The sequence below is a fragment of the Antrostomus carolinensis genome, unplaced genomic scaffold, assembly GCF_000700745.2.
Source record: "Antrostomus carolinensis isolate BGI_N321 unplaced genomic scaffold, ASM70074v2 scaffold23796, whole genome shotgun sequence".
Taxonomy (NCBI): Eukaryota; Metazoa; Chordata; class Aves; order Caprimulgiformes; family Caprimulgidae; genus Antrostomus; species Antrostomus carolinensis.
The window spans coordinates 28-13,874 of NW_010322812.1; the positions used below are offsets into that span (position 1 = coordinate 28).

The window sequence follows — 13,847 nt, forward strand, 5'->3', positions numbered from 1 at the left end:
CCGTTGTCGTATCCCTGCTGTCCCCCGAAAAGGAAAGCGAGAAGAACACAACTGCCGAACAGCCGTGCAAAGTTAGGTTATTTTTAACATAGCTGCACCGTCAGTTTTCTGCATTTCACGTAAAAATTTAAACATTCGTACCTAGCGTGATGGCACACTGCGACTGTTAGAACTGCTGACACTGGCAAAAGGACGTAAAGTGATGTTCTGTGCTTTAATGCTGTTTGCTGCCCGCATCTGACAGTGCCCTGCAGATGAGCCATGGGCTGTGCCATTCCCCGGGAGGCTGAGCCGGCGCTGGCTCTTGATGAGCTGGGAGGGGACAGCCTGGCCCCTGAAATCAGGAGGGCTACTGGGGGTCTGCACCCGCTGCTTGAGTGGGAGAGCCCTGGCTGATGTGGTGCTTCATGTGAACAACCTCATCAATATCTAGGAAGCAGCAGAAAAAAGACATTTGTAAATCAATTTGGAAGGAAGTTTAAAATAGCTTAGGCTACAGTTTGAGCACAGAATTATGCAAAATGAGTCAAATGGTAAATAAAGTTACCAGTGTTTCGACACGAGTAAGGGCCCTGGCCAGCAGTAAACCTGAGAATGGACTCCTTGATTCCCATAGAGGTCCATTTTGTGTCTTTCTCATCATTTTATTTCTCCACTCCCACCTTTATGGTTCAAAAAATATTTGAAAGTGACGAGTTTGGGTGAAAAGAGTGTAAGAAAGGGGCCTGAAATGTGAGACATATGGACCAAAGGCTTTTGGGCTGGTGAGCATTTTAGGGTGGTGTAGGGACCCCACCATGTACTGCACAAACCTGCTCCTGTTGAACCAGAAGGACTTACCAAGCTTTCTCCAGCAGAGAAAGGACATACAGAACATACGGACAGAATATGAAGTGTTTAGTTAAACACGGCGTCTTGTTAAAAACAGAGGAAAACACTGACAGTGTGATAAGGAATATGTAAATTTTTAACATGCTTCAAAAAGCTGGAACATTGTTCCCTCCTTCCCCCTGAAATGTATTTTGATGATTTCCAAGCAGACAGCAAAGAAAAGGAAATTATATCAATCCCTTTGGGGAGAATGTGACATTCTGACTTCTTGAAGCCTGTGAAGAGGTTTATAAACTTAAAAAGTGAAAAAGACGAATTTAATCTTTCCAGACTTGTCAAACTTGTCTCAATTAATTTTTGATGACATAATTAGAACTTACCACTTTGATGTGTGCTTTTTTAGTTTACTTTTCAAAAGATGTTATTTTTAAAGACTCGGGGAAAACGGAGGGCTTTGCGGTGGGAACTGGAGCAGGAAGAAGGGGAGGACTCTGTGTAGGTTCGACTGCTGATTCAGATACTCTATTAAGCCAAGAGAGATGAACTCATTTTTTTCCTCCCCTGAGGAATCAAACAAGAAACAGGAAGTAATTGATTCAAAGTAAGATCATTCACTCCGCAATTGTAAACAGTGTATTATGTGCCTGTAAGTATTTCCAGAACCCATTGGCTTGTTGGAAAATATGAAGTAAATTATTATAATCTCTAACAAACATCCCACAATAAAAAAGAGTTATTTTCAAACTTTTTATCTGTAATGTTTATACAGTGGAATATTAATTAGCTTGGACATTGAGAAACTCCTTGGCTGAACGCATTGTTCACCACCAGAAATCCATCTACTCAAATGTTTTGTCTGTTGAAATACAAACATTTTTAACTCCACCCTGTAATATTGCACCCTACAAAAAAGCAAAAACTCTTTCACTACTTGATCTGTTTGTGTTTTCACTACCACAAACACTGAAATACCCTACTGTTATCCAGCTGTTGGCTGAGTTCATCTCTGTCTTACGTAGCTGTAATTAGTCAAAATGGAAAAGCATTATAAAAAGTCCTAAACAGACAGTCTAATAGGAAATTGTCATTCGTTGTTACTTAGGAGAGCAGAATCCAGGCTGTCTGTCGAAATCAATCTGCAGCTGAAACTTCTGCTTCTGCTTGGAAGTAGGAGAAGCTGCTGCTTGGAGTGCCACCATCCCCCCTTGAACCTGAGGACTCTGCACAAGGAGAGAGGAGCAAAGATTAGGGACAGGACAGTGGTGAGCAACTTGGTTCCCTGAAAGTCCAGGGAGTTTTTCTGCCAAGCTTAAAAGAAGGGAGGAAATGGTAAAAGACACAGGTCACCCAGAAGGCTTGCAGTTGAAATGATTGTGTGCTTGAAGTTCAGAATTAGTGTGTTGTAGGATTGGCTCAGAAAACTATCCTAATAACACAGTTAAATCCCAGTGATTCCATGGGGATTCCTAAGTGAGGGATTCCTGAATAGGGTTGGTTGTAATCTCAGGCTTAAGAGCTTGAATCAGAGCCTGCAGGACCAAGAGGAAGAGAGAGTCAAGAATGGAGCAGTTATCTTCAGACGAGTGATTGTGGTGATTCTCTTCTTCCTTCTAACTTAAGATATGGTATGAAAGGAACAAAAAATTAGGGTATGTGAAAGGAAGGAAAGTTTTGAGACAGTGAGAGTTTGTCACCTGCTGAGCTATGATAAACTTGAGAGTAATTTGCGACATGGAAAATTTAGAAAAGAACTAGAAAATATGAATGTGTCAAAGAAAAGTTAAGGACTTTAAGGAATCCTACTCATGACTTTGATCTCTCTTGCAATGCTTTGCCTTCTCCTTTTTTCTTCCTGGTATCAGGAACAGTGGAAAAGATAATTCCATAGGTCCTTCCCCTCTAGCTGGTGAGAGCTCAGGGAAGAGGAGGAACTAGGGCTGCCTCCTCCAACAGTGGGAGGAAAGGGAATGATTGAGCCAAGGCTTCTGAAGGGCTGGGGTAGTCATTGGGAGGGGGCTCTCAAAGCCTTCACTTATTAATCCCTGCTAATCAGGAGTTGCAGTACAGAGATCTGTGTTATGCATGATTCTCCTGTGTGCCTGTGTCTTTCATCACACTGAAAATGGTTGCTTCCCGCCTTTCCTTGTCAGTGTCTTAATTGTCCGTGACAGAGGTGACAAACACGCAGGATAACCTTATGACTGGTAATTTTTTGTTTGCTGTGATCTTCCAGCTGCCTTCCACTGAATCGTGTTTTTATGGCTCTCTGTTATTTCAGAGATAAATGGAATACTTAAGGGGAATTCAAGCTTTTATTTTCAAAGCCAAACATATATGTTCAGAAGACCAGGGCCTTTGCTCACAAGGGAACTTCTTGGACTGAATGGTTACATTCAGACATCCACTTACTCTCTATTAAGCTGTCTACAAATACTTGGAATACAACAGAGCCCAGTTCTTCTGCTTACACACAGATGATTTTCTTGGCTTCTTAGGCTCAAACCATGATGAGCCAGCTCTCATCCTGAATAATTTTTCCAGCAGTGCTTGTCCAAAAGGGCACTGAGCTTAATTTCCAGAAGGCATGAGCAGTTAAATGTAGACAAAAGCACAGATTTGAACCCAAAACATGCATGAATCAGGATGTCCTGAGATCTGCAATAGCTAATGCAAAGGGATTGTTTTTCATGTGGGGGACACATTAGGGACTGTTTGCTCACCTGCCTTTACATTTGGAACCAAAAACTCCCCTTTGCATCTCATTAAGGATATTAAATTTTAAAGGCAATTTGATTAAGCATAAGAATTTTAAAACACTTTTTAAAGAGTCATCTGTTAAACATTAAACTTGCATAAAACCAAATATGCTACTCACTCACAGGTAATTACAACTATATAGGGCATTTTTTTCTGTATAGATGTAGATTTATATAGATGTAGATTTACTATCTGCATCTATATAGATGTAGATGTACTTGCATAAAACCAAATGTGCTACTAACTCACAGGAAGTTACACCTATACAGGGCATTTTTACAAGCTGCTTCTATGTAAGAAAGGATATATACAGTAACTGGAGATTAAAATGCGTGATGTGTCTCTGCTTATCAGGGAAAACATACTAAAACCCCAAAATAACTGAAGAAATTAAATTATGATAAACCTAAATATTATCAACACAAATTTCAGAAATCTCCCAGTTCTGATAAAGGCCTTTGTAGACTAATGTACTTTTGCTAAGTTTTATGAAGCTGTACATGTACAAAATTCAGGGGCATTCTTGAGAGTTATATAAAATAAGTTGTATAAAAAAAGTCAGACATTAAATACAGACTCAATTTGACATGGGGATTTTTTTCCCTTTATTTTTCCAGCATAAATATGGCTGAACTTTTAGAGCCAGAAGGTACTGTGAACTGGAAGGAAAGATGTTTAACTCTGGAGTCACAGTTAATGAAATTTCGTCTCCAGGCAAGCAAGATCAGAGAATTGTTAGCAGAAAAGGTAGGTCTCATGGTATGAATTTTAATGCTGTATAAATGATTTTATTTGATGATGGGGCCTCATCACATGCCATGGTTTGAGTTTACAAGTACTGGGATTTTTTCAGGAGGAAAAAAAATGCATTTTAAAACAAAATATTTGGAAAACAGGTACGTTTTAATGCTGTGAAATAATTTCACACTTTAGATTTGCCAGCAAGAAATATTCATTTTCAGATAACACACTGGCAACTTTCTTGCAGAGAAAAGTATGTATCCAGTAATCACTTTCACAACACTGAAGTTAATATTTAACATATTTTCCTAAGTATTTAAGATCATATTTAAGACACAGAAATCACTGGGGAGAAAATCCGGAAGTACTCTTTTCCCCGATGTCCCTTACTGACTCATATAATTTACTAGACTTGTTCTTCATATAATAAGACATTTCCAACTATGGCCCATCATACTTGAAATATAAAGAAAACACCATTGTGTGTACCTGGCAACATTTTACAGAACAAGGCAATTAAAAGAATACAAGGGACAAAACATTAGCTAGAGAGTCTCTGGGACTCTGTTATCGTTAATATTGACGTCATTGAATTTGTAGTTAAAAAGTTATTTGTCAAAACTACTCTGTTCTTCCTAGAGCTAAATTTTCCATCAGTTGCTCCCCCCAAAGAGAAAAAATTCAGATCCTTTTATAGTATGTTGGAGTGCCAATACGTTTTGTTTTCTACATTTCTGTAGAATGCTTCTCTTTTGTGAACTTATCCAATCTCCCTTTGAAGCTGTAAATACATTTAGCATCCACATTCAGTGCTCTTTGAAGCATTCTCATTTTGCTATAGTTTGGTAGGGCCAAGGATTAAATAGTATTGAAGCAGGAAAAACATGTATTTTTGTAGATGTGAAGAGCCAGTGATGATGTACACAGTTAGATGCTCCGGTTTTGTTTTCTTTGACAGCTAAATTAGTCATTGAGTATGTTTTCACGGAGATGCCCATCTTAATTCCATGATCTTACTCAAAGTCCTTTAGATTTCTATGTTATGCATCATTTATTACTTTATTGACTGGTCACTAAATTTTATAAGGACCTTATTTTAAGTCTTTTTAGTCAGAAAGCCCTTATTATCTTGGCTAATAAAATACCTTCCAAAAACCTGGTCGCTTGACTACCCAGTGCCCATTACCAAAAGTCTATGATTATACTGAACAGCGTACACCCTGGACAAACCTCTGCAGGTCTGCACTGATGGCTGCTCATCACTATGGAAAGTAACCAATCACCTACTATTTTTATTGTTGAGACAGTTTTTTAATTCATGGAGGAACATTCCCTCTTGCCCTGTGGTTGTTTGTTTCCTTTAAACACTTTCCAAAATCCAAATAATTATATAAACTAGATCTCCCCTATCTGCGGCCTTGGTGATCCCTTCAAAGAATTTCAATACTTTTGTGAACCAGCACTTCTCTTTGTAAGGGCCACTTTGACCCTTCTGTCATCTATCATACTTGGCCACATGCCCCCTAATTCTGCTCTTACAGTTTCCACAAGTTTGCTTACTACAGACATCAGACTTACAGAATAATAGTTGGTTCAACTATATCATCCAGTTCTTTTTTATTAAAGTGAACATGAAAATTTACAGTGACGTAAAATCATTGCGTAATAATACTGGGTTCCACTGGAATTGTATTTTTAGTTGTACTCCAGATTTCTCTGCCTTGGCATGACTGACAATATTGCTGTTAGAAAGCAGCATAGTTGAAAACTCTGAATTTTCTACCCAGTCCTGCAGTTTTTCTGTATGGCAAACTGTCATTGAACAGGTATTGTAGAATATTGGGTTTGGAAAGTGTGACCAGCTGTACAAATGCTGTCCTTTGACATTTCATTTAAAAACTTCAAAAAAAAAGGGAAAACTACTTGCGTCCTTCATTCCAGTTAGCAAAGCCCACAGATGAGTTAATAAATCATTATCACCAGTCTCGGAGGAGAACATCCATCAGAGTACAATACTGTCTGCTGTAACACTCATCAGATTATTGGATGCTTACACAGTTGGGGTTGTTGGATGTCATATATCTCTTCTGACTCTTTACCCCATTTGAATCACTGCCATTTGGGATGGAAGTCAAGTGGCAAAGCACTGGACATGACTTTCCTAGGGACTTCCCAGCAGCCATACCTACCATGTTTTATGCAGCTGCTGCTGATTATAGTTTTGGCAACCAAAAAGTTAAGATTCATAAACAGCACTTCACAAAACTATCTGAGTTAAAAGAAGATTTTAAGAAGTTTGAATGCTTTCTATTTGACTTTTCACTTTGTTCCTTTACAGTTTGTATTTACTGGCTCTTACCTGCTAGAAATGAGCTCTTAAATTAATAGAATTATATGCATAATCATATAATTTCAGAAGTCGGCATTTAAAAAAAAAAAAAAAATCAGAATAAGAGGGATAAAATCACAAATCTTCAGCACTGTGTCTCAAACAAAGCATCCAAAGGAAAATTACATATTCTTTCTCATCTGTGAGAAACATGACTCCAAAACAGATTAAAAAAATCTTAAGAACTTGTCATTTTATTGCCCTCTTGTTTTAGTTTGCCTTAGTTTTCTCAGAATTTTAGAAAAAGCAAAGTGTTTACAGGAGGTAAAAATCAGTGAAATATTTTCTGTTGAAGCCCACAGGGACCAACAAGTATTCAGTTGGGATAATTTGGAATATTACTCTCCAGAGCAGAGCATTAGCAGACTTGATGAAAAATTATCCTTCTCACCGTGTCACTTTGACTTTTTAATATGAATGTTTCAATCATAAACTGGAATTCAATTGGGACATGCATCAAAGACTGGTCAGAACTCAACAAAATTAGACCATATTAATCTGCAGATTTATCAATCTTGTACAATTAAAACCCAACAATTTTCAAAATGGGCACTAAAGTCTTAGCTTTATTTATTTGTATGTTGTAATAATCCAGTGGTAATTTTTCACATATTTTTATTTTTAAAATTCCAATTTATACTCAGTTATATTCTCAGTTAATTATATTAACTGAGAATTAACAATTCTCAGTTTTTCTAAAGGGAAAGATGCACTAGTTTGATCTTAAACTGCGTGGAATCATTACTCAAAAATATATTTGGGAAATAGCAAAGTGAACAATGAGGACCCGATCAGCCAATGCTTAGCAGGCAGGCTGATACTAATGACAAGAGGACACTGCAGCTGATGTCAGTCTTTATAGATATTTTCTAGATTCATTACCTGTTATAGAATGAAACAAATTTGCAAAGCATACAAACAGTTCTCACTTGTACTTTGATTAGCACAGGCCTTTATTTGTGGTTTTGTTTACAGGCATGTGAGTGCTATGAAATGTGTACTGAAACATTGAACAATAGCACCAGGCAGCATTCTACTTCAAAACAGCAACAGAAATCACAGTCCTATGGCGTGACAGACATAAACCCCTCATGGGTGTTAAACTATGTCGTTGTTGTAGAAAAGAGAGAGAGTCATATTGTGACAAAATAGGTGGTCTCTACGGGAAAGTAGGAGAAAGGAATTGGTGGTAATTCTCCAGCCTTCCTCCTCTACATGTATTTGAGAGGTTTCTCTTCAAGACAGTGAATCAGGAAAAGGAGTTTACATCCTATTACGCTGTGTGTGAGACTTGACAGAAACTGCCATTGGAGTTTTTCTTTGTTCTATAACTTAGTCTAAAACCAGATTATAATAAGGGTTTGCTTGACTCTGTCCTTTTTCAGTATTTGTGTCTGTGATCTGTGTGCTTCTGTAAATATATTTGGTCAGTGGATTAATTGAGATACTTTTCTTATACACTGGAAATCTAATACCTTTGCAAAGTTGTTCTATTTAATAGTGCCCCTGCAAATAAATAAACATCTAACATGAGTATATTCTTCTAGTAGATGCATTCAGTTTAAAAAACCAAACTATTAACTGGGTTTTGTAAGTCCAGCAAATACTCATCCTTGAACCTCAGTGGTTGAGGAGTTTGAGAAATTTGCATTATAAGTGTGTGTCAGCAGCATGGCTATCAGATCTTTAATTTTGTAGTGAACTCAGGGAGAAGAAGAGAGAGGAGCAGAGGAATATACAATGTTTTCATAAAACTAATCCATTCACTGTTGTTTATTTGTTTGGGTTTTTTATTTGTTTTCATTTTGCCAAGTAAAGAGTCCATATTTATAAATCTAACATGCAAAGAAAGAGACCTTGTTGGAGTTTTAAGCAGAAGCTGCTGCTGTAAGTGGGAGAGGTCTTTACAGGAATTTAAGGAATGATGTAGAAAGTATCCCTAGTATGCCAAATTTAGGATGGCTGTGGAACTTAAGTAGAAGCGTTTATTTTAATGCAGCTTGAGTCTTATGCATAGGAAGAGTTTACTAAAAAAATCTTCACTGAATAAAGGATTACAGTATTCTACTACAAATTTAGCTCCTAGTTAGCATTTCATGTCATAGGAAAAGTTGATGACCCTCATTCTTTTCATAGTAAGTACATTTTTCACCTGAAATATGTGTGCAACATCAGGAATAATGTTTTCTCTATCACTAAAAAAATCATTTTAGTAGAAGAACTACATAGCTATGTTAAATTTCTACTTGGGCAGCCCCCACTGAATTTCTTTTTCATCAGACCCCATAAGGACTGAATATGGCACTATCCCAAATGTTGCATTATGGGCTGTCCAGTAATACTCAACATTCACATGAAGGTCTCCAAGTTTGTTTCCTGCAGTGCTGAGGGTCATTATTTTATGTTTCAGTGGTTTTCAACAAGTATATATGATTAAGAGAGAGTATTATTTTCATGTAGGTATTGATTTGTGTGCTTTTAACCTTACATTTGGATATTGTCTGTATATATGCTCAGCTGGTAACCCAAGTGTGTACATGACAAATGCAATAATATTTATACTTTCTCTACAGATTATGAAAATTGAATGATAACTGATTTTGAGGCCAAATACTATTTCCAGTATATTACAAAGCATAACACATTCCTGACTTTGTCTTACAAACCAACAGCTAAATCACGTCCCACTGTAATTTTATTCATTTTGCAGTCATATTTATGGTATGTCATTTGACATTTCAAAATGAAGCAGATGCAGTGTGTTTTGTTATCTGTGGCATGGTAATTTCAAGATTAGTATTTTTGGAGGCAAAGTCCATAACGCATTTGACTTGTGCAGTGATTGCCAATATGAAAATTGTAAAAAAGCACAATGAGTGTTTCCATTTGCATTGAAAGGATTATGAAGGATAAAGTAAAAGAGAGCAAAGCACCACAGTACCAAAATTATTCAAATGAAGGTTATTTTTCAGAATTTCAGTTGCTCTTAAAAAACTTCTTGTAATGGAAAATAATTCAGATGCAATTAGGAATATACAAACAGGAGAAAGCAAGGACAGTGAAAGACAATAAAAGTTAAAAGTTTACATGGTTAGAGTCTTAGGTTCGTTTACACCTTTTTAATGCCTATACCTTTTTTCCTATAACTTCATGTTATCCCTTGCTTATTATTATGTTTATGCCATGCTTTTTTATAACAGTGGAGGCTTTTTGGTTTTGTTTTTGTACATCTTAAACTTACATTCTTTCTAAGGAGGCTGAAGATGGGGGGGGGGGGGGAAAGAGAGAACTCAGGAAGCAATAAATTAGCTGTTCTTGTAGAGGCCAGGCTGGGTAACAGCATGAAGAGCACAGCCCTTGCTGTGAGGCCAGAGGATGCATTTCTTCCCTCTGGTAGTACAGAGATGGGGACATCAGCTCTATTCCAGCCCACCTGAGATGAGGAAGTTGATGGAAGTTGTTGAAGCTGTGACAGTGGGCCGGCACCTGTGCAGATCCCAAGCTGATATTTGTTTAGCATTTCACTTGTAGGAGCTACAAGATTTCTTTTTTCTCCATTTTTTGTGGAGGCAATTATTTTTGCTCTTAGAAATTATGCATTTAATTTTCATACTCTCAGAGAGTATTTTCAGGCTTTAAATATCTGTTGTCATGTCTTCAAACTGCCTTACATATATTTTGGAATCTCTTGCTCCTTTACCATCTGTATTTCTTAAGTGTTCTGTACAGTTTAATTTTATTAATAAATTCAGTTTCAGTCAAGTTTTCAATTTTTTAAACTTTGGCATCCAGTGGTACCTTTGATTCTTAAGCCATCACCTCTCAGGCAGCGGCATGGGAAAAAGGCCTCCTATTTCAGATGGCTGTTGTGGGTCTAATCAGAACTCACAGTTCAGCGAGACAGAAGTGGAATTTCCACAGTTGCAGTACAATGACTAAAACAAAACAAAGCAGGCAGCTTCCTTTTAATACAGATGAACAACTAGTTATTGAGACTAGTTATTTTTCTTTTCATTTTAAGCACTGTGTGTGACTTCTTTTTCCTTGCCTGCCGAAGTGCTTTGTTACATTCTTCCATCTTGCTAAACAGTATCTTCACTTCTTTCAAGATATTGAGTGTTACAATAATGTCTGTTTGTGCTAGAATGGTGGTCTACATAATTTGTATGTGATTGTGTCTCTGCAACTTAGCTATCAAGACAAGGTGTGAGCTGGAGAAGAAGACAGAAAGATAGGAAGAGTGAATGCTCCTAGTATTTTACCAGGCTTAGGAAAGTCCTATGACTGACATTGGGAAAAGCACCATTACTCAGCCAACATTACATGCTGCTCATTTGACCTTCACTACACTGCCTCCCCAAATCCTGCTGCTGAATTTAACTTTTTAAAGGCTGCATATTTACTGGCAGCTGTCCTAGACTACTAATTCTGGAAGAGTTCCCTCCCTGGACATTTCAGTTCCATATTTTTAATTTATGTAGTTTCCAGAAGAAATAATTAATTTTACTATAATGAACACAGCTGAAATGTGAAAGATTGCTTTTTCGTATGTACTTTTCACACGTTTAACAAGCTCTAGGAAAACCTTCTGAGCTGAATAATTATTCTTAAAATCATGTTTAAATATTGCAAAGAACTTGAAAGAAGTAAAATATAACTCAGTGGTAAAATGGTCTCATGTCACGGAGACTGAACATTTTTGAGCCTGATCATGCGGTAAACTGAGCAGATGGAGACTGATCATTTTTGTAGGTTTCATTTTGTTCCAAGGAAAGGCCTTTGTGCTACACATAGTTCATGTGAATGAGGTGAAGAGCTGAAAAGGAGAGTTAAGAGGGACTTGCAATTAAGAAGTGCCTTTTGCCTAACTAGGAGAGCAGTGCCAGACGTTGCTGTAGTTAGACAAGATTGTGATTCTGCACATCAAGACTGTAGAACTACTAGCCATCTTCAGAAGAAGCAGAAGGAGAGTATATATAAATATATATAAAAAGTTGCTGTCAAAGACTCAAATTGCTTTTACACTCTGTATTTCTGACCATGATTGAGGCAGAGAAAATAAATAATCCATGTGGTGAACAGTCTGAACAGAGAGAGATAAAATTAAGAGGAGGAGTTGGTTAGGTGGCAAATTTGCACAGGAATAGTTGACACTGCTTTGTTCATGAGAAGAATTGTAGTCTTTTACCTTTTAGGCTGTATTAAAAATGGAGAAGATGGGAGAAGGAAAAAATGGGAGTGCACTGAAAAGTGACAGCTTGTGAGCTGCCAGGCTGTGAGCGCTGAGCTGAGTTTTGCAGTAGTCATAGCTAGGTAGGCATTCAGGTAGGTTTTGAAGCAAAAATAAGGCAGTAGCTTTTAGGATTTAAGCCAGATAACTAATTCTTTCATCTGAAGTTTTGTTTGTGGTTTTTTAATGTAGGAAATAATAACAAACAGTAAAATTCTATAGACTATTAACCAGTAAAATAGTGAAGAAGATTCACCATGCTTGATCTGTGAGTAGCCTAAGGAACATTTGAGACCCATTAAGACTTTAGCAGTAGCCCATTTGAGGAGATACATGACAAAAAGAAGATGGAGTTCAGAAGGCAGTTCTTAATTTTGATGACTAAATCCACACTGTTGAGAAATATCTTTATAGGTTTCATCTTATTCTAGGGAAAAGCTTTTGTGCCAAAGTATTCAATTTAATTTTTAACTGAAGGCATATTTAACTTTATAACTATAGGTAGGTCTGAAGTATCCCTTCCTAGATTTATGAGGAAGCAAGATGGCTTTCTATTAATTAGTTAAAATACAAAGCTGTTCTGTGAAAGTTAACTCTCTAATTATTGTGTTGCCTTTGGAATAAAAAAATCATCCAGTAAAGAACAAAGTATATCTTACCCAAGGCATGTGCTAACTCCTTTTATGTTTCCTGTGAAATATTAATATCTTGACTTTACATCTCTGTTCTTCAGGTGTTTTGTCAATGTCGCTTAATTGATCAGGTCATATTTTAAAGTTTGTAATTTATAAAGATTTAGCACTGTCCTTATGGAAGATACACAATACATAGAAGAGAAATCAGTGTCAAGACAGAGAAATAATGTTTGAAAATATGGATGGAACATACACAGTCAGCTTTTTAATAAGAGTTACAGAATTAGAAAGGATATTACTGTGTTTTCCTAAGCTAAACCACCAGGAGACCTTTTTGTAAAAAGGGTATGTTATGCTTCTAAAACAGTTTTACCATTGCTTTTAACTAACAAATGTATGCAAGGCTTTAAACGTGTATAGATTGGGCATAGCATATTTTAAAACATGAACACTGCTGGTCGTCAGAGCCACTGACAAAGAGATTACATGCTTTTAAGCAGTACAGCCCCTTTTCATAAGGAAATGCAGAGATTTATTGAAATGCTTGGGTTTAAACTAAGGAATATAGAACCAAAAGGGGAAATCTTGGTCACATGCAGTGCTCTGGAATAGCTGGCAGGCATTTTCTTCAAACAATTTTAAAACTTACCAAGCACCAAATAAAAAATCAGATCTTTTGCATTTATAGTTTCTATCAGAAGACAGTTCCAAAATCTTTTTTAGTCAATGTGGCAAATGAGGGTCTTGTAATTTCCAGACTATCTTAATTCATTCCCTGTTTATATCTGCTTGCAGCTTTGAAAGACAGTTGCAGGTGTGTTTGTCCCTCACTTGCTTCTCTTGCTTATTTATAGAAGTATCCATATCTCCATGTTTCTTCAGTTTTGGTAAGTCCTGTGTGGTGTGAGGACTGACAGTTCACTAAATCTGAAAATGGGTGGATTTAGTACTTTCCTTTTTATGTGGAACACTGTTTTTCAACCACAGATGGTCTGGGCCTTTTTTCAGATGAGGAAGAATTGAAAAGCAAGGAAGAAAGCAGACTCTAAACATACTGTTCTCAAGTCACTGGAAGTTCTGCACTTAATCAATAGACGGGCTGTATTTCTGCTTCAGGAACATTAGGTTTTAACTATTTTTTCCTTTTTGAAAACTCTGACCTATTATCAGTATGCTTTGAAAGGCTTACAGAGAAGTGATGCTTTTCTTTTCATTCATTAATTTTTTCTGTATTTACTTCAAAAAAATTTCCAAAAAGCCTATA

At 36.9% G+C, this 13,847-nt stretch overlaps 1 protein-coding gene across 1 annotated transcript in view; it reads left to right on the top strand.

Moving 5' to 3' along the window:
- Positions 1 to 4,212: 4,212 nt before the first annotated feature.
- Positions 4,213 to 13,847, top strand: part of PLEKHH2 (pleckstrin homology, MyTH4 and FERM domain containing H2) — a 50,109-nt gene continuing 40,474 nt past the window's right edge. Inside the window, exon 1 of the mRNA XM_010170395.2 lies at positions 4,213 to 4,335. Coding sequence (XP_010168697.1) covers positions 4,213 to 4,335 — 123 coding nt within the window. The remainder of the gene's footprint in view (positions 4,336 to 13,847) is intronic.